This window comes from Portunus trituberculatus, chromosome 27 (assembly GCF_017591435.1).
Source record: "Portunus trituberculatus isolate SZX2019 chromosome 27, ASM1759143v1, whole genome shotgun sequence".
Lineage (NCBI taxonomy): Eukaryota > Metazoa > Arthropoda > Malacostraca > Decapoda > Portunidae > Portunus > Portunus trituberculatus.
In genome coordinates, this window is record NC_059281.1 from 14,734,180 (window position 1) to 14,760,492 (window position 26,313).

A 26,313-nucleotide genomic window follows, 5' to 3' on the forward strand; every position below is an offset into this window, starting at 1 on the left:
CTGCATGACTTGGGAACACTTTAAACCAGTCAACTGAACCTCAAGGATATCATACTTTTTTTTCATGTAGAGTTTATTCCAAGCATACATTTGCATATCTATGTCATAATCAGCTGAAACTAGATTTAACCTCAATCATTATCTAGTTAAGCTAAATCAATCAGTACTTAAAAAAAAAAAAAGCATAAGGTACTCGTGCACTGGATATAAATCTATAATTATCACAGCAAGTTACTACACCTTGTTTGTTATCTTACTTAAAACTAGAGTAATGTACTTCCAGCCTCCAGCAGCTTCTCTCGGCTGCACCAAGACTGACGAAACAAGGGAAACCACAAACAGAAAGGCACGTGAGGTTAACACTTTCTATAATCTGCCTTTTCATCTTTCATGTTGAATTATATTAGCTTCACTCCTCAAATAAAGATATGAAATCTATGAAACTTGATAAATGGGATGGAAATGAGAATATATGTATTTTCTTTTTCTAAAAACCTATGTAGCATAATCTTGAAGCCAAGACAATATGCATGGTCATTTTTATTAAGAATCAAATTTTTAAAAGAAAACCACATTTACTTAGCCAGAAGAGACAATATATGATTTACCATTACAATGAAAGTAAACATTTATTTCCAACACTTAACACTTGAGAGATGTGATTTGTTTGGCAGAGGGAAACAGGTGAACATACTAGAATTTCAAACATATTGGAATTTTACTTTACAGCCAATAATTCAATTGTATTTTTTTAAACAAGATACAGTGTGCATTATCAGTAAATTTTAAAACTAATCTAATACTAGAAGGTACAAATTAATTGATTCAGCAATACTGACTATTGAAGGTACACTGGTACTAGAATATCCCATCCAGAAAAGTAAATGGCTATGGGTAAAGCTAAACACAGGATACTGACATAAAGTAACATTAATTGCATGGATAAAGGTGTATACCAGACATTCACTAGAAGCATGAGATTCAAGGTCACACAGCATGAGCAGAGACTGTGTGATTGGGACACAGGCTGACTCAGGCCACCACACACCAACCCTCATGGTCACTACAACGCCTCCACAACACTTGCCGACTCTTGGCAGTGAAGTATAACCAAGAGATGGAATAAATGGATAATGCTTTCTGCTTGACATCACACAGTGTAATGTATATTTAAAGATGCCTAATCAAACTGAACTTCCTTAAATTCAACATGTCAATCCATTACAAATCAATGGGTATCCTACCAACAAGGATGCCTGGCAGCCACCCACATTAACCCTCTCATACACAACATATTTGCCAAAGCAAGTAAGCAGGACAGACTAGCGTGTAAGCAAACTAGTCACCACTTATTTCACATATATACACTAAGTCTCAAATACCAAAGAGCTGCCTACAGATACTCATTTCATCTGAAGGCCTTGCATAGCTGGGCATGATAATGAGAAAAATTATGATAACCAATCAAGTGATTACAACAGCCTTAAAATTGATACTGATATGAATTTATCATCCAATAATTGATAAATCCAAAATTTTGATAATAGCAATAATGATACTGACATTTTAAGTAAAAAGTAATATATATATTATCACAATAATACCCATCTATGTTGCCCTACACCTTCCTCAGTGAACTCAGAGGTAGCATAGCTGGAAAGCTTCAGTAAATAACATTGCAACATCTATCCCTTAATATTCTTACTTCAGCTCTTTTCTTGTACATTTGAAAGAATTCTGGCATTGGTCACACAATATTGCCACATTAACTAAATTCCATATTTATATATTGATGAATATTTTTTGCTTTAGTTTTAGTACTTATCAAATGTTAACTAAAATTTACTGGTCATATGCATGCTAAAACACATTCCTGTAGTCAGGAAATAGCTCACAGATGCACACACTAGGAAGACAATGTTCCTGTTAAACTAACTCGGGTTTGCGCTGCAGAAGAAAAACTTGCTACCTTACTGGAGCATGGAAGAGTTAAAGGTGTGGATACCAGCCATCAGGAATCACAGAGGGTACATTTTTTGACTGTTGTGAGGAACAAAGGATATCACATCCTCCTTCCCACAGATGCCAAGCAGAATACTTGTGCATGTGTACTACCCGAGGACAGCATTGGTGCATGGCTCATGCGATCACAGTCACGTAGATGGAATGTTTGTTCATTGTAATATAATACATCTCTCACAGCATAACAGTACTATACTAACTTACATTAAAAATCTAATGCATAAACCTTCAGAGTAACATATACTATCTATTTCAATAAATATAAACTTTTTTTCTTTTTTTTCCTAACCATCTAAGATACAGACTTCCACCTCATTAAAAATACCTACACATGAATTACACTGCATACTAGGCATATTTACTTTCTTTCCTTTAAACGTATTTACTAGCATAAGTATTGCTTTTCTAGTAAATGTCTGAAAACATTACCATCATTAAATCATAAAGAATTCTATACATTTCTAATTATATATGTGACCAATTATGACTTTTGATTCAACAACACTTTGATTAAATAAATTAAAAGGCATAAATTACCCATATATGTTTTGTCTAAGCTGAATGTATTGGTGTATCAATGAAGAGGTAGCTTAGCCCTAACTGAGCATTACATCATTGCAGACTGAATGAGTACAAATAATGTGAATGAATTTTGAAGAGAAGCACATCATAGCATTCATTATTTAAAAGATTAAAAGTAAGCAAAATAATGAACAAAATACAGACAATAACTCCAGTTCCATGATATTTTCATAAACAATATATACATACAGCTGCCTGTATTCCATGTCATACCTAATAGGGAAACAAAGACAAAAAAAATTTATGACACGAGAAAATGTCAGTTTTTTGTATGAGCACAACTTTCTTCTATTCCTACAATTTTCTACCTCATGCACTGCTACTTGCTAAGGTGGATGGGTGGCACTTGCCTGGCATAAACCCTGATACAGGCAGAGCACAGAGGTAGCACCTGAGGGCAGAGAGGCAAGGACAGGCAGCAATACCACCATTGCCACCACAACAACTCAACACTTGCCTCTGTTCCTACAGGTCCTCAGTGTCTCCTGCAGACCATCACAAGACAACCCTGACTTTGGACCTACACAATCTGTTTGAGACTTGAGCATGCTGATCCATTAAATACTAAATCATAACTTTTGACACCCTTTCGTTCCCTCATGCAGTCAAGCAGCAACATACGTAAAATTTACTCAGAAACTTACATCTGTGGGAATAGGACGGTAATAATATCTTCTGCCAATAGAATACAACTTTACATATCTGCAATTTTCACTAAAAACAATTGGTATATAAATTTATAGAAAAAAAAAGTTTGGAAGACAAACAAGTAGTGCAGACCAAAATCTTTACACAAACACTGCACTTTATGCTAAAACATGCACACAAAATGTTTAAAATTTGTCCTGGAAGCTTTACGTCTCATGAAATACATTAATGCGTCATTTTTGGTTAAATTGATCGATATATACACACCACAAAACAATCTCATATTACACACACTTTGAATAAGGTTTTCCCATATATATATATATATATATATATATATATATATATATATATATATATATATATATATATATATATATATATAAACTACAGCTAAAAGTGACTGTTAAAAGTTGCATTAATTTATTCCCATTTATAAAAGAAAGTTCATGGTAAATAAAGTCCATAAGTACAGATAATTTCCTACAAAAAAATAAACAAGACGAGATTCACAGAACATACATGAGATGAGGAAAAACCAGTCACCAATCCTCATTACCAATTGTGAACCCAATTATACAGATTACATTCAGTATTCCTTTGGCAACTTTTGAGAAGCTGTTCCCCAACATCTGACGCCTGACTACACAGGAGGAACAGTGATGAACTTTGGGATTTTGGTTTTGACAAGAGAGGATTCCCACACCACCAGGATTCCACTCTCAGTGATGCCACACAGGTGGAGATTGTCCTGACTGTACTGCAACCTGTAAGCAAAGGTATTTACTTGTTAATTCTTCAATTCCATTCAATAGCTATGTATCTTTCTCTATTTCTTCCTTTCATATGTAACCACACAGCTGCTTGCCATCCTACTTACGAAGCAATTGGCTGCCTTGCCCTGTCAGTCTTCAGCTCCCTCACTGCTCGCAAGTCCCACACACTCCACAGTCTGTAGGATGATGTTAATAAATATACATAAAGCAGACTTCCATGTCTAGTCCAATACATCAATTCTGACACATAATCTAGACTAAGACCAAGAGAATTCCAAAACTAGAGATAAAGGAAAGTTTTACAGAAAAAACACTTACCTGATGACACCATCAGCCATGCTGGTGGCAATGACATTAATTGCTGTGCCTTCAGGTGATGAAGTGAAGGCAAGGGCAGTGATAGGAGCAGGTGTAACAGCAGAGTCCACCAGCGCCCCGTTGATGGTGTAGAGGCGCAGCACTGAAGCCATGGAACCCAAGGGAGTGACAGAGGCCCAGTCCCCAAGAGTCTCACTCATGGCAAGCAGGGAGACTTCCACACCACTCCACCCAATACTCCGCACATAGGACAGTCTAGGGATAGGAGAGACAAACACATACCGTTTAAGATTCCACGAAAGAAAATAATTAGTATGCCATAGCTCAAAATCTCACTTTCTGTAAATGACAAATAGGTAAGTATAAACTATTGTTATATGAGAAGGTGACTAACCCACCTGTTAGCATCCCAGAGGACACACATGCCATCTTTACCACCAGAAATGCAGATGTTGAAAGCATTGGAGAGGTACATGGTTGTGATGGGAGCAGTGTGTGCCAGGAGGAGGGTGGGGGGCAAGGACACCATCAGCTCCTCCCCAACATGGCTAGCGCTCACCAGGTACACCAGGATCTGACCGGACGCCAAGCCAATCCACACCTGGTTGGTGCCACACACACACCATGTCACCTGAGGAAGGGAGCACAACATTTTACAACCAGATCTCAATTTTTGGAAGATTCTCTCTCTCTCTCTCTCTCTCTCTCTCTCTCTCTCTCTTATATTGGAGAAAGAAAGAAGATATCTTTAACCTGCTCATTGGGAGGCACGGATATAAGCGGCTGCGGTGTGTTGTCTTTGAGGCGGCGGCAGCGGATAATGCCGTCCTGGTGGTGTGATGACAGGATGTACGCTCCAGAGGTGCCTGTACAACAAAGTTCATCTCACAAACAGGTTGTGAACTAATCTTTATCTGCTTTGTTTTGAGAAGGCAAGGAGTGTGGGTGAGTGTGTGAGTGAATGTGTGGTACCTTATCTTAGATGTTTCTATGAAGTGTCACAACCATTACTTCACTCTCCACTAGTCAGTACAGGAAGGTGGCCACTGAAGTACAGCTCATACCTTTGCTGAGACCAATGTTAAGGAGGTGAGTGCGAGGTGGCATCAGGAGCAGCTCAGTGTGGGACAGGCAGGCCAGGCAGGTGGCAGGCGTCTTCAGGGTCTGCACCAGGGCCAGGATGGGGCGCTCATCAGCAGGGGACCCAGCATAGGTGCCCCACCGCAGACCTCGCACCTCATGGAGCACTTCAGGGGCCTGTTGGAGAAGGAGAGAGAGAGAGAGAGAGAGAGAGAGAGAGAGAGAGAGAGAGAGAGAGAGAGAGAGAGAGAGAGAGAGAGAGAGAGAGAGAGAGAGAGAGAGAGAGAGAGAGAGAGAGAGAGAGAGAGAGAGAGAGAGAGAGAGAGAGAGAGAGAGAGAGAGAGAGAGCAGTTTTTCTGTGATTTGTTTCCCTGAGTCACTGTATAAACTGTTTCCTAATTGAGTATTAGTTTTCTATTTATTTTGGGAAGGGCACCAGCAAGGGTGACAAAAATTGCAATAAAAAAAAGACCCACTGAGGTGTTGGGCCCTACAGAGATGAAAGAGTCAAACAAAGTAAGCAACAATAAAGAATAAGGAAGGACTGTACAGTGAGGACAAAGGGGACTGGCCTGAGGGTTCTGTATGGGGCCAGCATGGCTGGCTGGAGGGTGAGGGTTGGTGAAAAGCTGCTGGGGAGTCTGGCCATAAGTCTTGATCATGGCCTTCCGTGCCTCACGACTGATCTCATCCCCGCCGTCTTCCACATCATAGCCAAAGTAGGTCTGAAAGGGAAAATTTACAATGATGCTAAATTAAGGGTAAAAGAAAAACAAAAATCTACTTTACAATGGTTGTTTTGATTAAAAAATCAACATTTATCTGATTTGTTACACAGAGAATAAGGAACAAAGAGGTACTGTACCGCAGGATGGAAAACATTGATGGCCTCCACGGCTGCCTTGCCGGTCTGTTTGTAGCCAAACACCAGGTCAATCCAGTGATGCAGGTTGTGAGTAACAAGAGGGGACTCTAGCGCTGCTCGGTGCACCAGCACAAACCTAGCAAAGGGAAATGACCGTTTAAAGCAGCATTTTGACTTACAGCAGGGCAGTCAGGATATTGTTGGTATATTATCATAAACAGTGGATATGATTACTGTATGTATTGCATTATGCTTCAGGAATATGCAGAAAGATTTTGTTGCAAACAGAAGCCCAACAAAAAGCAACTACATGTGTATATGAAAAATCTAAGTTTTCATCTATGCTGATAACACTGCCACAAGTTTGAAATATGAGTTCAGTTGCATGCTTCCAACCTACAGCTAAACAGAAAAAAAAAATTCTGAATAAACGAACTAAGCACAACCCTTGTGAAGTAGTGAGGCCTAAGCCACACATTCCCCAAAGTAAATGATTTGTAAGGTTGTGAAAATTTTAGTACACTTCAAAACATGACATTTCAAACAAAATTTGTTACAAAAAGACAAAAATATAAAATGGAAAACTATATACAGGAATGAACTTATCTTATCCTTATGTGGGCTCAAAAGTGAGTGACACTGTGAGTGCTTAAAACTAATCAATATCAATATGAAATTTAATGTTATCCACTGTAACTGATATTTGGATGAGACAAAGTGACTTGAATATCATTACAACAACTTATTTCCACAGCCATATACAAGATGAAACACTACAAATAAATGTTACACACTTCAAAAGGATAAGTTTTCAGTGTTGTCTATCTTATCATGTATTTTAAGTTTTAAAGTCCAAAGAAAATGAGCAAGAGGAACACAGTGAAAATTACATATTTCTGAAGGAAATCACTTATTACTATGGCATGAAGTCATATAAATTGAAAGAAATCAACTATCTCCTCCTTGTTATAAAAAACAACAACTATGATTATGAAATGAAAACTGGATGAATGTGAGAGAAGAAGCTATCATCCCATACACTGTGTAAATTGAACACCTTTAGCCCTCACACACACACACACACACACACACACACACACACACACACACACACACACACACACACACACACACACACACACACACACACACACACACACACACACCTTTTTATTCAGTGCAAGCTCTTTCAGAATTACTCAACATCCCTCTTGATCCCTTTGGAGCTCAGACATGTAAGGACAAAGAACTGAAGATGGTGTGTGGAATCAGGAAAGAGACTGTCTGTGACTGTAAGGTGTGGGAGACTCATGAGCTGTCCAACCTCATAACAGAAAATAATGTTGATAAATACCCTTGGAAGAAATCCTTTAGAGAAACTATAATGCAGGACGTATAGATTATCAGACTGAATGAGTGACTAACAGAAAGACAGACCTGTGTTGAGTAGTAAGCATAATGCCAAGGCCCCAGGGAGCCAATGGTGGGTGGGGACACCTACCTGCGAGGGTCATCACCACTCCAGGGAGGGAGCTGAACGTGGTGGACTCGCTCACCACTCTGACGCACACCCATGTTGAACCCTGTGGTACAAAAACACACAAATATAAAGCCTGGAGTATGATTAAGTATGGTTAAGTTGTGACATATTTCTCTAATGTTTCATATGCATTATTCTTTTGCTATATTCACCTGATGATTCAAATTAAAATGTGCACACACACACACACACACACACACACACACACACACACACACACACACACACACACACACACACACACACACACACACACACACACACACACACACACACACACACACACACACACACCTTCTGAGTTAAGGAATACTTCAGGAAGGAAAAAGAATTCAGGGATGAGCTCCTTAAAATCAGTGGTGGAGTCTGAGGAGGCAAGACGCCACGTGGTCTGCATAGAATGGAAGGTTCGGTCTGGGATGTCAAAATTACCATCTGGAAACATAAAATTATATCCACTTACATTCATCAGCATGTAAAAGTCCTTTGTGAGATATGTACCAGAAAACATGAAAGACAAAAAGGTGCATCTTGTACAGCACCAATACAGTAACTTATAGCTTCAAATAGTACAAATTGTGAATTGAAGCCTAGTACCATGATGGGACAACAGAGTGTGCCACAACTCACCCTGGTAGCGGAGGAACAGCTGGGTGAAGGGGGGCAAGCGCACCAGGAAGTGAAGCACAATGCCAGAGTTGCTGTAGTGAGAGCCATAGTGGTACGGCCCGTCCCCAGGACCCTGGCTGATCTGAGAGGTGATCTGTGGACCAGTGCAAGGATAACACAATGTACCAGTTTAGTATAAAATGGGACAAGCAAATCTTTATTTCAAAAACATCCTTCCTTCTTGGGTCAAATGCTATTAAGACCTATGGAGCAACTGCTATTTACTATATTCCACCTGTTCATGTTTCAAACATGTCCTCACCTCATAATTATTGATGTAATGTTGTTCCTTGACTTGATGCTGCACTGCAATGGGCCTCTTCAGATTTCTGTAAAAAAGTAGACATTGCACATACTGGTACTTGTTACACTTCTACTAAAGATCATCCTTTATGGCTTTGGGTCTTGCAAACAAGTACTCATATCTTAAGGAGACTTTCATATACCCTATGGTTGGTAACAAATGACTTATCACATTGCTCAAACTGGTACCTCCATTTTTATGTCATACTAGTGAAAGCTATCCTATGAATTCCTTGAAGAGCTTCATCACAACAAACATGTATCAGTGGGAAATGGTTAAGACAAATGACAAGTAATACCTGAAGCTGGATGGGTCATTCAGGCTCAAAATGTCAGCTGTGTAGTTGGAGAGGACAAACGGGAACACTGGGTACTGCATGAGGTCATTGAAGGAGCGACCAGCCAGCTTGTTCAGTTGTGTCAGGTATTCAAAGTTGGTAATGTGTCCTTTACAATGTTAAATTCATTAGTATGAATACTTCTATGATGCAATAAAGATATGTCACTTCTATACATACAGTATGCATATCACATCATAGAAACTCCTCAAAGAGTAAAAAGGTGTTTTGCTACAGCCCTTTATAAGCACAAAGACAAAAAGGTCACAGGCACACTAACCTTCCCGCCACTGAGCAGTGACCTCAGGAAGAGTGGCCTTGCTCAGCAGGTTGGGCATGTCCGACATACTCAGCACTCCAATAATCTGCAGCAGAAGAAATAAAGTTAGATGATAAAAGAATATTCTTTTTTTATTTTAACCAAAACATATTACTAGTCCAATGGCTTGACCATTCACTTGGCTCAACTCCTTCCCTTACTTCACCACCACTGCCCCGGACACTCAATACTGCTCCCTCAGCTAGCCCCACCACCACCACCACCACCACCACCACCACCACCCTTCACAAACCTCACCTGGTTGCGGTGCTGGGTGTCGGTGAAGGCCAGGAGGACTGAGTGGCCACTGGTGAGGAACAGTTCCAAGGCACAGTCCTGTAGTTGGTAGCGACGGATGTGTATCTCCCGCACAGTATCTAGCGGCCAGGTGACGGACACCACCTCGCTGCACGTGCCACTCTGATTCACAAGCACACACACTTTACTGGTCACAAATACTGCTGAGTTGAAACTTTAAAACAATATAAAGGAGGAAGGTACACCAATATACCTGTGACCTGTGAGCATCATGACATGCAACTAACAGTGATTCTTACAAACTTCCTGAAAGTCACTTCATGTATTCATAGCCACTTGGAATCATACGTTCTTCAGTTGTCATTGTCATTTCATAATAAATTTGCTTGAATTCACTGATACGATTTCCACTGCAAATTAAAACAAAGCAGCATCTCTCACCTGGTTCATGTCAATGGTCACCTGCTCCCCCACAAAGTACATGGCAGTGCGGCTAACCAGGATCTCTCCACACTGCTCCATGCCGGGCGACACCACCGAGGCACTGCTCATGTGGATGATGCGCTCACTCACGTTCAGCCGCTCGATCATCACCGCCATCTCAGACTCCGTTGCTGACCCCTGGAGGACACTCTCAAGGGGGGATGGCTGACTCTCTATCTCTGCAATTGAAGATTTTTACTGGTGATTTTTACGATATCATTCCTATCAATTTTTATTAGTTTTAGTGTTCTTGATGTGCAAGGAAACTATAAATGCTTATGATTCATTCTATTGTGTTGGTAATGTCTCTTAATTTTTCTATGTAGTTATCACTACTGCAAGGGTTTCATGAATTACAAAAGTTCAAAATGTGTTTTTTAATAAAACAAGGTAAAAAAGTGCTCTTAGTAACTATTGTTAACTGACAAAATTATGATGTAAGCTCACCAATCTTCTGGCGGTATTCTGGCACAAGGTAGCGGCTCTGGATGAGGAGGCGTCCTCTGCAAAGCCTCTTCCGGATCCTAAGTGGCCCCTCTGTCTGGTCTAGTTGCCAAGACCTACACAAGAAGCAAAACACATCTATCACATATCAGTCAAAAGAAAATCTGTCTTATAGTCTGGCAATCATAACATCTACCTCCATCAACAATATAATGACAAACAGGTAAGAGAAACCACTGCCTTCCTTCAATGAATGGCAGAGACAGATCACTAATATCCTCCCTGCTACAGCAAGGCAGAAAACACAATTAGCTTTATAGCCAAACTGAACCTTGGTCAACATCTCCTTCCTATTACTTCATCAACAAATCAAAATGAACAGGTGAAGAGCAGCTGACCTTGGGTAGGAATGTTGGAAGTGCCAGGTAGCTCGCTCATGTGTCAGGGTCTCCAGCAGGTCCCTCCAGCGGTGGGTGAGGTGCACATGGTGGCACTGGGTGTGCTTGATGCCACCCAACACCAACTTGCGCTCCACATTCTGCCGGTCCACCACGCTGCGGGTGAGGCGGCTGCACTCCTGGGCCACTGCCTCGTACACCTGAGTGTTCTTGGTCATCAACCTGTGGATCACAAATGATACTTTCATTCTCAAGCAAGTATAGCGCAAGTCTGGAATAGATGATGCTAGTCTAGATGAAATGATCAGTTTGGTTCACTTGTAGTGTCACTGCCTAAAGTTCCCCCCCATATCTCATCTTTCCACTGTCATCAGACTCTAAAACTATGATAGAAAGTCCATTTACTTTCTATTCCACAGGTATACTCCATGGCAAGGCATAAAGGAAGGGTGGCACCCAGACTTACCTCTCATCCTGTTTGGTGCAGCGATCCACCACAAGGATGGCAATCTTGGCAGACTCGTCCTGCCACTGCTTCTTCTCCTCCGTCACAACGCTCCACTCCTTCATGGCGCCGTGTGGCGGGAATGTCTACACAGTAAAATGTATCACTTTTCAACATATTCCCTGAGTTAGTTGTACATGGTCATCTAATATTTGGGCAGCTGAAAACATATTTGATTTATGTCTATATATGACTGATCAGACACACAAAGGGTAACACTGGAGTCACTGCACACATTCCTGAACCTTGAGAGTTTCCTCCACCAAGTCTTACCCTCAACACAACTAACCTCAGGAGGAGGAAGGACTTGTATTGAGCATTCCTCCATCATCTGCAGGAGTGACTCACAGCAGCGAGTTGCCGGAGCGTCCAGTCGGCTTTCATTTTGGTAGCGAAGTTCATGTATGAAGATTCCCACTTTGTACATGAGCTAGTAAGTAAAACAATCATAAACGTAAGACCATCTGAAGGCAAATCCTAGGTCAAATGTTACTATGTGTCCTTTATCTATTACAGGCTTCATGTAGTGGAGTGGTCCTTATCAAGGGACTGACAGGATGAAGCCACAAATGATATGTGTATCCCCTTTGAGGGATTACCAGCTTAGTATATAGATATATGGAGAAATTATTTAAAGATACTGTGTGTGTAGTGATAGTTATTCCAATGAGTACAGCACAAAATATAAAAGATTCAACATTTTATATAATTGACTTGACCTAGTTCTCTATTCATGAAAACTAAATCTCTGCCAAGTTTCTTCCAATCTTTGAAGGATATGTAATGTTCAGTATCAATCTAAACCAAAGCCCTTCTCTAAACCAGAGGTAATAAGCTTCCCTCCAAGCCTACCTGTGGGTTTGCCTTGGCAGTACAGTTGATGATGGCATGTAGTCTGGGGTGCTTGGAGAGGACCTGTGCTGCCCTGACACGGGTCTGCAGATGAGTGCGTGGTGAGGTGACCAGTGCCAGCAGGTGGTTGAGATGGAGACGAAGCGTATCCTGGCAGCCCCACAACACACGCTCCCACCCACACCTCTCACTGTTGCCTGTTCAACACAATTTCATTTCTAGATGAGCAAACTTTCTAAATTCAAGTTCAGCAAAGGTTACTGAGCCCTGAAGCATGAAAGGAAGATTCCATGAGACAAAGTAAAATTTGATATCCCCAATTTAGTGACAACTTTCAGAACAGTAACAGGGGGAGGTAGAAAGTTGGACCTTTGCGCTGGGTGATGGCGGCCGCAGCAGACAGTAGCAACTCCAGTAGGAAGAGGCTGAAGTTCTCAGAGGCAGAAGCTGAAGGCAGGGCACATGCCACAGACTCCACTGATGACCAGGCTGTTGGACACCACAAAGAGAATCATTACTACATCTCTTCATTGTATACTTGTGACTTTTCCACTCCTAGCACTTTCTTATAATAAATCACCTATTATATATTCAAAGATAAATAAAGCCAACTGTCTTTTCTTACTTCCATTTTATTTTCTCACCTGACATGAACAGGAAGTCTGTAGCTTTCTGTATGAGAACCTTGAACCTGTCAACCAACTCTGAGTGAGCCAACACTTTGTCATCCTTCTTGGAGCCCTCTGAGCCCAGTGCTGGGGAGCTGCGGCTCTGGCTCAGGAATAACTGGTCTGATATGTTGTGCAAGCTGGAGATAACAAGTCATAGTTAGAAGTCTGTTAACATAAACATGCCACATTGCTGACAATGGTACACAAATACATAATATAAAGACAGATAATAATGGTAATGGTAGACAGATGGATGAATAATGCTGATAATAACCTATAGATATTTGCAATAGTAGATCAATAAAGCTTATAATTTTTCCCATTCCTTTCTACTCTGCTGCATCCTAATACTCTTTTAAACTAACCAGATTTACACACCATTCTAACAGAGCCATCATTACTCAACAAGGATTTATGCAACAAGATAACAAGGACAGCATTGGAAACACAGCCCCAATAGCTGGCCTGACCCACCTCTTGGTGAAGGGAATGGTAGTGTAGTTAGCCAGCACAGAGCCCACCCCTGAGTCACTCTCCTCCCGTGGAGTGCCGGGGGATGCCAGCTTCATGTTATGCAGGCTGCTGGATCCCGTCATGCTGGTCTTCTCCACTGTGGATGGCAAAGGGTGAGTGGTGAGTGGCTGTGAGGAGAAAGCCCATGTAAGTGAGGAAGAGCAAGGAGTGGTGAGAGAGAGAATGAACTGAAGCCACGGTTAGTGAGTGTGAAAAAGGAGAATGTAAGTGAGGAAAAGCAAGGAATGGAGAGAGAGAGAGAGAGAGAGAGAATAAGTTGAAACTCTAAGTGGTGGGAGTGAGAACACAGCAGATCACACACTCACACTTGAAGGGTCCAGCAGCAGCAGCAGCAGCATCACAGGTGAGGGCATGCTGGTGGGTTGATGCCGTGGCTTGGATGCGAGAGAGTGCCACCTGTAGCAGGGCTGCCTCAGTCCCCTGCAAATGGCCTACACAGCTAGCCTGACCTCCACACACAGCTGACTCGCCTCGGCACAGAAGGTTGAGATGGTGCAGCACCTCCAGGCTCAGCTGTTCATGCCAGGATATATGTACTTAGGGAATGGCATATAAGAACAAGATGAACAGGATGAATGGAAACAAAACCAAGGAGAAATGAGATCAGTCACTCACTCACTCATTGAATATCTTTATCTATTTACTGTCAGCAAAACCCAAAAACTGTAAAAAAGAATTCCAGCATTCAAACTCTCACCAGGAAGTTTTTGTGTTGTGTAGAAGCCACAAGACAGTTCACAATCCAGGAGAGAATCTCAGTGATGTCTGACACCACAACCTCACACTCACTCTCTCCAGTGAGGTCGCTCACCCCAACCCCCTCAGTGTGCAGGGAGCTCTTCAGGGTGCACAGGAGAGAGTCAACAAAGTACGCCTTGTGGATCAATGGAATAATGAGCTCCGTGTTCTGTGTTGGGGAAAATAAGAATTGAAGCTAAGCGTAATAACAATGACAGACTATAATCAACACTTATTAGTCAAGTAAGATAGTCAGAAATGAGCATCAGTGAATAACAGAAAACTGAGAGCTGTACAGAAATATACACTCTAAAACTTGAATACAGAAGACCAGTGCTGGATAGATGCTTCCTTGAACTCACCTTATGCAGCAGATCCAGCAGGACCATGAGTGTGTTGTGGCAGAGAGCAATGTCCTGGGCTGAGTTAGGTAGCAGAGCAAGAAGAGGAATGAACAACACCACCTGTAAATTCAAAGATACATGAACCATAAGCAAATTAATCTGTCTTAAACAATCCACAAAAAAAAAAAAAAAAAAAAAAAAAAAAAAAAAATCAGTGTCGCTAATTCATCATTCAATTCCCACACTGAGCCCACATTATGATCCCCTGTAGAGACAAACATCTGCATACAAAGTATCCACGACACATTTTTTTTCTCTCACCTTATTTTGAAGGGCAAGGGAGGGATCACAGTCCACAGCATAGTCCTCAAAGGTGAAAGAGCGGCCCAAAGCGAGGGAGAATGCTGCCATCATCAGCTGGGGGGAGATGGACGTAGCATGTTTGTGCAGCTGCTGGCCCATGATGAGAGGAACATTCTGACGTAGGTGTAGAACACTGTCCTCTGGAGAACATCTGTCCATCATGGTGGTGAACAGCTGTGAGCAAGGAAATGGTTAGTGTTTAGACATGAGGCAAACCTTTTCACACTGGAAAACATGTAACACAGCACACCAACTTTCCTTCTTTAAATCCTCACTCTAATAATGATGTTATCTCTTCTCTAATCTTATTCTCGGCCATAGTGCTTTACTGCACTCGTGTGGTTTACCTTGAGGACAGCCTGCCTGATGACAGGATGAGGGTGGTTGGCCATGATGAGGGTCTGGTCCATGTGCATGGCCTCACCAAGCAGTGTGCGGGCAGTGGTGTCAGAGGCGCAATGCAATACCTCCTCCAGAGTCTCCAGAAGACCCACCACCACTCGTGTCAGGCAGGACAAGTTGGCAGTGGCAGTGCTTTCCTCCTCATCACCACTGTCCTCCTCCTCTGTTTCTCCAGGATCCTCTGCCCACTTTGTTATCCTGGGCAGTGCATTGCTTTCCTCTGCCAGTTCAGTGGCGGGGCACTGCTCATCTTCACTGTGGCTGGTCCCTTGGTCATTTTCTATTTCATCGTCTTCAGTGGCAGACAAGATCTCTGGGGTGTCTCTCTCACTCTTCCTCTCAGGACTCCTGCTAGTGTGCTCCTCACCCTTGCTAGGGGACACAACTACATGTGGAATGATGGGTCTCCGCTGAAGTGCTGCATTGTCCACCTGATCCTCACTATTGAACACTGAAGAATCCTTTTTGTCAGTGCTGCTGCTGTGCCCCTCCCCAGAACTATCCTCATCCTCTGAGGTGTAGTAAGCACTCCTGGCAATTGAACCTTCCCTCCTGAGCTTCCTGATCTCTGCTTGCTGCTGCTGCCGTATTCTCTTCAGCTGCATCAGTGGGTCGCTGTTCTCTATGACCTGCCACTCACCAGCCTGAGGACAAACACTCATGTTCTGTTTAAAGTCACAGAAGTCCTTACTCACAGAAGACAAAATAACACATCACATAAGTCATAATATAAACACACTTTCACTTACTTTCCAGATAAGCATGTTTAATGAACACATGATAAATTAATTGCATATATGATTTAATAAAGTTTCCCTATCATTTCTCCAGCGAACAGAGATAAAGTAATAGCGATGGCGAAGAGTTATTCCTTACCTGGAACTGCTGCAACATTTGTGGTTTCTCGGGGCGATCCATGAGTTCTGCTGCCAAGTCCACACCCACAGCCACAGCAGAGCCTGCAGAGAAAAGCAACACAATCTATGAAGTAAATGAGAAAAGAAGAAAAGATATAGAAAAGAAAAAAGAAATGAGAAAACAGAGAGAAAGAAATTAAGAGAAAATAAAATAAAACATACCATTTCTCTTGCTGGAGGATGTGAGGTTAACAGGAATGTGAGGGAGGTAGTAGGCAGTGTGGCGCTCTGTGGCAGCATACGTGAGGTGAGCCGGATGGACCAGCAGCAGGAATCCATACACTGCTGCCACATCCCTCACCCTTACTGACGGGGACCCAAGCCCAAACGAGGTGAGGCCTGGGAAATGAAAAAACAGGATATCACTTTGAGATTATGCATTGCTGGTGTTTTACTAGTGCAGTGAAGGACAAGATACAAGTTTGTGAATGTGATCAATGACATAATTGCATTTATGCCTCACTTAAGTTACTTTCCTCTATGAGAGATGTTCACCAGGAGGAAAACACGGATGCAATGAAAAGACCAATAGAGCATAACACAACTGGATGCATCAGCTCTGTGTACTGACCAAGAGGGTTCACATTCACAGGTAGGCCAGCACCTGATGTTCTTGAGGAAAACCCAGAGGAGTATGACTCTTGGACAGCAAGTGCCAAGGCAGCCACAGATGGAGCATTCCTCCAGGGAGGTGATGAAGATGCCCCCACCAAGCCTGCCACCACCACCACCACCAGACTGGCCGAGCAGATGCTGTCCAAGGAGCCGGTTGTCAGCTCCAGCTCCTGTGGCAGAGAAGAGGAATGGGACAAGATAGCATCATGTCACATAACACACAAACAAGGCAACAATAATCCAATGCTAGGCTCTCAATATAAGACAGGTGGCAATAATGACAAATAATGATGGTATGATGAATGAAATTAATAATGGGGAAGGTGACAAAATTACTGGGCTTCAATCTCACCTTGCACATGAAGAGTATTTTATCCAGTGCATCTATATCCCTGAGCTGAGCTATGTTGAAGTCTCTATAAGGCTGGTTCTCCGCCAGCAACACCTTCAGGACGGACAGGATGATGCCAATGACAGTCATCCGCTCTCCTTTCTCATTCACACAATACCTGGAAAGCAACAAGGTATAACTATTTGCCCGAGCTGGTTGAGTCTAAATCAATGTAAACTAACAGAAAGAAGAGCATTTGTTTGGCATGTGTGTCACTTTCAATCTCTCTGAATCACTGACACTATCATGCAGAGCTACACATCAGTTACTGGATGAGGATATCAGAATAGTTTGCATTGTTCTGTATCTCCAGCAAAACATCTACTGAAAAAGCATTTACTGTATTCTCCACAGAAAATAATCTAAGACACAAGAAAGATAACATTTTGCTCACTTGGTGGATTGGTCTTTGGAGAAGTTTTCCAAAAAGGTTCTCCAGTTGGTGAGGATGGAGCCGAGGAGGGCGCGGTCTGTCAGCAGGGCAGGGACATGACCACCCACTGTGTACACGTCTCGGCAGGCAATGTACTGCACCACACTGGGTGAGGTGCAGCCATCCAGCAGTGCCTGTAATCACCAGTATACTTGTTATAGAAGTGCCAAGGTTATTATTACTTTTCTTTTGCTACTTGTTGAAAGTTATACTTGCAACTCTTCTAAGCAGAGTGGTTTGCTTACCTTCATCACCTGCACTCCTGGACAAGAGAGTGGTGAGCGCAGGATGCGGAACACCAGGGAGCTGCCTCGCAGGCCTTCGTACTGAGCTGCTAGTTGTGGGGAGGAGTGGATGCAGTGAGTGAGCAGACGCAGGGCAGCAGCCTGCTCACGCTCATCACTCTCCAGTTCCACGAGCTGGTAATGAATCAAATTTTACTTAAATATAAAATTGAATCCTAATGGTGTTCAGCATTTATCACCAAAGTATCAGTGAATATTCATGGCAATGTAGTAAATGTAACCTTGACACTGAACTGAAAACAAAATTACAGCAAATATTCTTTCTTAAAGTCAATACCACAAAGCATTACAATGCATACAAAAGTTCACAAACTAAAATGTTTCGATACAAAGATGAAGAAACTCACTCGTGCAAACAGAAAGACAATGTGGGCTATACCACCCATGTGCAGCAGTGCCAGATCTGGGCCACGGTGCTGCAGGGGCGTCACCTCTCCAAACAAAACAGCAGGCTGGCAGCTGCACAGTGGGTAATGGTTGCCTGTGTCTGAAACATAGACAATGGGTCAATTCCTTTCAATCCATCCCAAGCAGCACCTTCAAAAGATGTGTTTTGTATCACAACTCTTGAGTGTGACAAAACTAGTAAGCATACCTTCACTAGTCAAGATGCAAAGCTACACACCTTGGAGTGAGGGAATGTGTGGCTTGTAACAGAGGTAGTCAGAGGGATGCTGGGTTGTGTGGAGCACCAAGATGGACTCCTGGGCCGGCCTCACTACCGCCTCCATGTGCCCATAGAGCACGGAGAGGTCCATTCCTGCCGAGAGTAACTTTGGGGTGACAAAGGGCGGCATGACCACCCTCTCATCTTTGTCTGTAAGGGGAATGAGGCTGGTGGTGTCCTTCCCAAGGGCAATAAGGTACAGACATGACTCCCTGCTAAGGATGGGTTCCCGGAAGAGGAAGGTGTTGCCCATGAGCAGCTGGAAGTGGTGGCTGCCAGGAAGGGTGTCCCTCTTTGGCTTGCTAAACCCATGAGCTTCAAATTCATCTACTATGTGACATGACGGCTGCATCTCCTGGAAATATAGCCATCATTTTGTTCATTTTCTAATATCATTCTACTGCACCTCAATATCATCAGTAAAAAAATGACAAGTGTGTGATCAAGAATATTAAAGTTTGAGAAAAAAGTCTACTCAATGGCAAATTCAATGGAAAGCATTAGAGAAAAGAACCAGCACACAAAAACAGTGAAAATATATTTGATTATAATATGATCATGAACACAAAAGGAGCAGTGAATGTTTACCTCACAGAAGAAGTCAGTGTGGCCCAGCAGGAGGTAAGAGGGGGAGCTCTTCTTGATGGATCCCACGGCCGGCACCAACACACTCACCAGATGACAGGTCAGCGAATCCACAAAGATGGTTATCTGCAATCAAGGAACGAAATCAAATAAAAAGCTGCTTTACCCAGTGTTTTTACAACCAAATTCTAATCTAAACACTACTGATAATAACGACAGCACTGAGTTAAGCTGCTAGCAAGACACACCTTGAGATTGCCACCTCTTCTGACATTGATAGTAGGGATGCAGAGTGCCAGGTGATGCCAAGCTCCATCACACAGCCCGGCCCTCATCACAACACCCTGGCTCAGCTGGGAGCTCTCACGGTCCACCTCCCGGGACACACACACTTGTAGAATGTCTGACGAGGTAAACATGAAAGGAATACCATGATTATTTGTCCCTTAAAGTATTATCATGACAAATGTGAAGTTAAAAGTAAGAAAAAGAATACAGTTGTTATAAAATAATGGTTTGGAAAAGAAGACACAGGCATCACTGATGCTTAAGATGAAATACTGACAAAAAGAATCTACCAGACTTTGTAGAATCATGGAAAAAAAAAAAATTACACTGCAACACACACACACACACACACAAGCACTTCACCTTTTGCAGGATCCAGCCAAAGGGAGAACATGAGGTGCTGTGTGCCAACAGACAGCACATGAAGCTTGTTGGAGTTGAGGTCGCTACTCACTGAGGCAGTGGATGTCGCTCCTCCTGCAGATATAAACAATCCATTTCCATTCAAACTAGATCAAAAAAAAAAAAAAAAAAAAAATCTCTTCACTTAACACAAATGGTAAGTAACAGGCTGGATGTGACTAAGGCAACACTCACGGGAGAAGCTACACCTTGCTGCTCCTGGGTCGAAGAAAGCCTCAGACCGGCAACTCATCACCAGGCTGGACTGTGACGAGTACTGCTGCTTTGTCTCCAACCCAGACCTGAGGACATAGAATGCTATGGAAATGTGTACTGACTGACTGTTTCCTTTAACCCTTTAATGGCCATGGGCAACAGTTCACAGCAATAGAAGCACAATACACAATCTACACAAGTACATCAAGAAAGAAGATGGATGGAGTCATAGAGGCTGATAATGAATGATCAACTATACATGAGGAGTGGCTTAGATGCGACCTTGAAATACAACACACAAGACGCACGGCTGCCTCACCTGTCCCGCACACAGAGCCAGGTGGTACAGGCCAGGCCAGAGTTGTACGGAGACCAGTCCAAGGAGCGAGGCACTGGACATGCCACACAGCAAATGGAGACGCATGACAGTATTCCTGCAAACCAACACATCATCACCATAGTCATCACCATTACTTAATTTGTTCAATCCTTTCATGCAGCAGGAAGTTCTAAAAATGTTCTCAATGAGTATTCTGTGTGCTACACATCACTTGAAGTGTCTTTTTTATGAGTTTTACAAAGGTACTGTTGTAATTGTAATATGTCCATCAGATCTCAAACAAAGAATTATTGAAATCAGCATTCATCTCAGATTATGTACAGACACCTGAGTCACCGGCTGAACCTGACAAACTATCTAACAGTTGGCCTACAGTATGAAGCATCAGCATTGCCAATTCATTACTTAGTATGCTGAATATACCTAAGCAGAGATTCTCTACTATCTACAGGAAGTGATGGGCAGAGCAGAGCTGGCCCACCACCATCACCGGGCCACACACTAACCATGCCGGCAGTGACTCTCATGCAGCCTGGTGATGGCCTCCACCATGGGGGAAGCCGGTGCCCGAATGTTGACAAATGACGCTAGACTCTCTGAGAGGGAGTTGTGTGAGGCAGTGAAGGTGGGCGAGGCAGAGGAAGTGGTGACCACATGGCAGGGATACTGGAGGGCACACTGGGGCTCACTGCCACTCCCCTCCAGCACTCGGGACAATGCACGCAGAAGGATTTCCTAGTGATGGCAAAAAATAGGACACATCAAGATGATAAAGTAAAAAAAGGAAACAATTACCTGATATTTCTATATGAGCTACAGAAATAATGCAATAAATGAGTGACACTATTAATAGCTGTTGGTTTGACTGCTGGAACATCAAGTAAATAAAAAATAATCACATCTTTTTTTACACATTTCTTTGCTGTTGGATAATCTCACTAATATACAAAATTAAAAAACAAAACCTGTCACTGATAAACTAATGAATGAGACAGAGAGAAGTTGAGAATCTGGAAGAAAATAAACTAGTGAACAAGACAGAGAAAAGCCGAGTGTCTGTGGGAAGATGTACTCACAAGGGGAGCTGAGGAGGACTTGAACAGGGTGAAGAACTGTGAGAGCTCTGTAGGGGCAAGACACCACCGACCCACCTCAGCCCACACCCCCACCACAGTGCCCACCACATCTGAAACAACCACAGTGACTTATGAGGCATCCTATAATAAGCTAAACTGACTGTATGAGAGAGAGAGAGAGAGAGAGAGAGAGAGAGAGAGAGAGAGAGAGAGAAATGTCTGTGGTCAACCAACATACCACTTCTTTCCTTCTTCCTCCTCCTCTTCCTCCTTTCCTCACTTCCTTCCTTTATTAACTATATTTACTGCTCTCTCTCTCTCTCTCTCTCTCTCTCTCTCTCTCCATAAACTTGCTTCACTCCCCTTCCCCCTCTCTCTTTCCTTTTCCATCCTCCCTTTTTTTTTTTTTTCCTGCAACGGTGAAGATAATAAAATGCTGAAGACCGATCCACTAACAGTCCTCTTGGCTAACCACACACACACACACACACAGGAGCTGGGTTGGTTCATAGACGGTTCGCGCGCACACACACACTTGAGGTTCAGTGAAGTAAAGGTACAACGTCTTCAACACGATTTTATTGCACACTTACGTATCTAGTAATGATTGAACAATGTTACTATCTTTTGAGAGAGAGAGAGAGAGAGAGAGAGAGAGAGAGAGAGAGAGATACATACATACATACATCAACATTAAAACGAAATATAAAAGAAGTGAAAACGGAATGAAATAATTAGATGTAATATATAAACTATTAAATAACAGTAATCATCAATGGAAAAAAAAAAAAAGCCACAAAAAACGTACTGAGCAACCGTGTCTAAGCTATGGGTCTAATTTATAAAACAGTGTACAATGTATAGAATAGTGTTACCCTGCATGATTACTGACGACGACATAACCTTTGAAAACTTGTCACCAGGTTTTCCACGCGCCGGCATCCCCACGTGCCGCTCCAACACCAGCCAACATCTTGACGCAGCCTTACAAAAACTCCTGGCGATACCACTACGCCTAACTCCCTGACTCTCGCCACCTAGCCCTTCACAATGCCGGAAAAAATAACAAATGAATTAAAATAAATAGTGTAACTGACTGAGGTAATATGGGTGGAGCAGAGAATCACTGAAAACACTAGGTAGAGGCAGCCAGCCATCACAATGGCAACCCAACACCGCTCCCTTGAAGTTCTCTTCATTAAAATGTCACCACGCTGCTGTGCAGTTCTCTCACCACAGGCCACGGCGCACACTACTGTGTCCAAACACTGAACTGCTTCATCATCTTGCAAATAACCGAGGTGCATAAACACGCCAATATACGCATAACACTACAGTCCGTTTATCGCGTCGTGTCTCAATGTGTTACATGTCAGGCGTGTTCGGGAAGCTGCGTGGTGCGGAGTGGTGAGTGACGGCGTCAGTGCTCCATGAGTGGTGCATAGGGATCGTGCCAGCGGTGCAGGGCGGCGGTGAGGGTAGTCATGGGGTCGTGGTGAGGGCGGTACAGGGCCCGGCCTGGATTAGTCACGAATTGCACGATGCGTTGTGCTGCCTCCATCACCAGCAGCACCACCGCCGCCACCATCACCATCATGTACACTCCCCAGGACTTGCTTGAAGTAGGCGCCAGGCCTGACGGAACAGGCGTTCCTACGCGCCGCTTGTCCTGCCTCTCCGCCGGCTTCCCCTTGGGCCTGACTCTTCCCGGAAATTTCACTTTCCGCCGGTGACCGACGCTCGGAATGCCGCCAGGCTTTTTGGCAGGTCCACGCTGGTCTTCGAGGCCCACGGCACCTGTCTTGCCTTGTACCTCCAGCTTGGTCTTGGTGCTCTTAGTGCCGCCTCTGTCTCCTCTGTCTCTCTGCACAACAGTCACCACCTTGCTCGCCTGCTTCACTTCCTCGTCTCCCACCTCGGCCTGCTTCCCTGGGGCAGGCTTCTTCTCTGAGCGGGGAGTTTCGGGCTGGCCTGTGTCAGCCACCCTATCGTAGTCACCGTGGTGGTTCATCATGGCGGCCACCAGGTGCAGGTCGTGCTGACGCCGGAAATAGTGGTCTAGTTTGGCACAGAAGCCAGGGCTGATGAAGGCACATCGCACCATCAAGAGCGTCTGTGTGAGGGCCTGGGCGCCGTCCGCGCTCAGGATATTCCAGTCCAGCAGACGGTCGCCCCACCGCTCGGCGCCGTACAGCATGCCGGACATCAACCCGGCGGCGTTGGTTTCCAGTGGCTGCGCTCCTTTCGGCACGAGGCTGACGCGGTGAGAGGATAGCGTGAGGGGGTCCAGAATGTCCACCGCCTCGCTACTCAGTCCCACCTCATCCACCTCGTACCCTATGGGCATTAGTCGCGGCCCCGTGCGACGCTCTTCAGCCGCTACACTCACGCTGGTCTTTGGAGACATCGTGCTGCGCGGCGCCACCCGAGGCCGGTCAAAGGAGCCCCTGGCCTTGCCGAAGTGATGCGGAGTGTCCCAAGACTGCGGGGAAAGTGCATGGAATACATGGCGGTGCCGAGCGGGGAAGGGAAGAGAGTCGGGGCTGCGTCGCCACAACCGCTGCTGGGCGGAAGGAGCCCGCAGGAAGGAACGCCACGCAGGTGGCGGGGCGGGAGTCACTGTCTGTGTCCTAATGCTGTCAAACACCGTTGTGGTGGCCGAGGTGGTAGTGGTGGTGGTGGTAGTGGTGGTAGTGATGGCGGTGCGTGAGGACAACGAGGAAGACGAGGACGCCACTGCCAGGTTGATGGAGACGACCGTGAAGAAGAACTGGACGAGGAAGGTGAACACGACTACACTTGCCATGAGGGAGGGCACGTCAAGGGGCACGTCAGGGAATAACAGTCGCGGCGTCAGCCAGGAGGTCACGTTCCTCGCCGCCACCGCCGCCGCCGCTAGGACGCCCTGAGTGTCACCGCTAAGGTGGGAGTGGTGCCACGCCTCGCTCATCGTGATGGACCGCTGAAGGACGCGTATCGGCCTTGCACGACCATCCTGAGGCGCGGCGGCAGACACCGGGGAGCGCCGCACACTGCCCTCACCAGGACACCGACACCATCACCAGGATACCACCCTGCCTCTGGTGCTGTCTGTCACGACTCAGCATAAGTCCTTCAAGTTTCAATTGCTGGATGGCCTTTTTGCCCTTGCACTTGGCCTTGCCCTGCCTTGCCTTGCCTTGCCTTGCCTTGCTCAACTTGCCGAAGGAATGGTTTGCGCGTCTTGTTTCTTGGTCAGAGATCAGTTTATCCTTAACTTGTTGGCTGAGGTGAGGAGTGTCTTGCCTTGTAGACTGTACAGATGCATACAACTACTCTTCATTACCTTGTTGCTTCAGTACGTACTAGACTTCTTAATTGCTGTGTTCTCGTTCCGTGTAACTCTTCGTCCTGCTGTTTAAATATGCCTCTTAACTTTCCAACATTCACTGCTTCCCTGCCGTCTGTTCTCGCCCTGCAGTTATGCCAGGGTTTCCTCGCCTCGAAATTCCCAATCAGACTCCCAGCGGTTCTCTACCAGGCGGGAGCTCTTCAAGATGGTGCCAACCTCGGGGGAAGGTACAGCGCGGGTGGCGGGCGTGATGTTTGCTATGCGGAGTCCAGTGTGTGTTTGAGTGCGTGGCTGTGCTGTGTGGGCGGGTGTGGTCTGGCAGTGTTATGTTGTGGGGTGATCCGCTCTGCGTCCCCTCCCTATCCCTCTCTCTCTCCCTTGCATCTCTCCCCTCCCTGTTCAACACCGACACATCTCTCACCATAAGTACTGTACATATCTCCTCCCTCCAATGCTAACGCCGGTAATCTCTTCCCATTCTTTTTACTTGCAGGCGAACTTTTTTAATCCTAAACTTCATCTTTTATACAACAACAACAACAACATTTCGTCTTACATGACTTATTTCTTTTTTCTTAAGTTTACACACACACACACACACACACACACACACACACACACACACACACACTAGAGAAAGTATATGTATATAGTAAGGTGGTTTTAAGTAAAAGATCCGCTAAACGGTGGTGGTGGTGGTGGAGGAGGAGGAGGAGGAGGAGGAGGAGGAGGAGGAAAAGAAGAGGCTCAGTAAATGGTCAGCAGGAACCATATAATTTCCTCTCTCTCTCTCTCTCTCTCTCTCTCTCTCTCTCTCTCTCTCTCTCTCTCTCTCTCTCTACTACCGTTTCCTTCCCACTCATCTAGACACTGCCCACCTGACGCAAAACACACACACACACACACACACACACACACACACACACACACACACACACACTGGCTTCACAAGCCAGAGGACCGGGGTTCGATTCCCCGGCCGGGTGGAGATATTTGGGTGTGTCTCCTTTCACGTGTAGTCCCTGTTCACCTAGCAGTGAGTAGGTACGGGATGTAAATCGAGGAGTTGTGACCTTGTTGTCCCGGTGTGTGGTGTGTGCCTGGTCTCAGGCCTATCCGAAGATCGGAAATAATGAGCTCTGAGCTCGTTCCGTAGGGCAACGTCTGGCTGTCTCGTCAGAGACTGCAGCAGATCAAACAGTGAAACACACACACACAGAGCAGCAACTTTCCAAGTTCTATGAAGGCAGCGAGAAAGGGGGTGGGTGGGTACGGGTGCCCAGGAAGGACACGTA

General features: G+C 44.4%; 1 protein-coding gene across 3 annotated transcripts in view; it reads right to left on the minus strand.

Moving 5' to 3' along the window:
- Positions 1–555: 555 nt before the first annotated feature.
- Positions 556–26,313, minus strand: part of LOC123509851 (lysosomal-trafficking regulator-like) — a 39,173-nt gene continuing 13,415 nt past the window's right edge. For all 3 annotated transcript variants that reach the window (XM_045264431.1, XM_045264430.1, XM_045264432.1), the window contains exons 11-54: positions 21,688–21,797; positions 21,118–21,346; positions 20,591–20,705; positions 20,251–20,357; positions 20,017–20,130; positions 19,614–19,768; positions 19,369–19,491; positions 18,739–19,135; positions 18,461–18,600; positions 18,054–18,227; positions 17,770–17,942; positions 17,337–17,493; positions 16,941–17,154; positions 16,532–16,708; positions 16,329–16,411; positions 15,398–16,096; positions 15,009–15,224; positions 14,706–14,807; positions 14,303–14,512; positions 13,911–14,118; positions 13,546–13,681; positions 13,045–13,208; positions 12,770–12,889; positions 12,401–12,597; positions 11,838–11,978; positions 11,510–11,634; positions 11,044–11,265; positions 10,649–10,761; positions 10,160–10,380; positions 9,719–9,880; positions 9,422–9,506; positions 9,103–9,250; positions 8,763–8,829; positions 8,462–8,594; positions 8,126–8,266; positions 7,793–7,874; positions 6,292–6,427; positions 5,999–6,151; positions 5,411–5,603; positions 5,100–5,212; positions 4,745–4,977; positions 4,347–4,601; positions 4,133–4,204; positions 556–4,019 (exon numbers count right to left, since the gene is read on the minus strand). In XM_045264431.1, coding sequence (XP_045120366.1) covers positions 3,896–4,019; positions 4,133–4,204; positions 4,347–4,601; positions 4,745–4,977; positions 5,100–5,212; positions 5,411–5,603; positions 5,999–6,151; positions 6,292–6,427; positions 7,793–7,874; positions 8,126–8,266; positions 8,462–8,594; positions 8,763–8,829; positions 9,103–9,250; positions 9,422–9,506; positions 9,719–9,880; positions 10,160–10,380; positions 10,649–10,761; positions 11,044–11,265; positions 11,510–11,634; positions 11,838–11,978; positions 12,401–12,597; positions 12,770–12,889; positions 13,045–13,208; positions 13,546–13,681; positions 13,911–14,118; positions 14,303–14,512; positions 14,706–14,807; positions 15,009–15,224; positions 15,398–16,096; positions 16,329–16,411; positions 16,532–16,708; positions 16,941–17,154; positions 17,337–17,493; positions 17,770–17,942; positions 18,054–18,227; positions 18,461–18,600; positions 18,739–19,135; positions 19,369–19,491; positions 19,614–19,768; positions 20,017–20,130; positions 20,251–20,357; positions 20,591–20,705; positions 21,118–21,346; positions 21,688–21,797 — 7,439 coding nt within the window. In that variant the 3' untranslated portion in view covers positions 556–3,895. The remainder of the gene's footprint in view (positions 4,020–4,132; positions 4,205–4,346; positions 4,602–4,744; positions 4,978–5,099; positions 5,213–5,410; positions 5,604–5,998; positions 6,152–6,291; positions 6,428–7,792; positions 7,875–8,125; positions 8,267–8,461; positions 8,595–8,762; positions 8,830–9,102; positions 9,251–9,421; positions 9,507–9,718; positions 9,881–10,159; positions 10,381–10,648; positions 10,762–11,043; positions 11,266–11,509; positions 11,635–11,837; positions 11,979–12,400; positions 12,598–12,769; positions 12,890–13,044; positions 13,209–13,545; positions 13,682–13,910; positions 14,119–14,302; positions 14,513–14,705; positions 14,808–15,008; positions 15,225–15,397; positions 16,097–16,328; positions 16,412–16,531; positions 16,709–16,940; positions 17,155–17,336; positions 17,494–17,769; positions 17,943–18,053; positions 18,228–18,460; positions 18,601–18,738; positions 19,136–19,368; positions 19,492–19,613; positions 19,769–20,016; positions 20,131–20,250; positions 20,358–20,590; positions 20,706–21,117; positions 21,347–21,687; positions 21,798–26,313) is intronic.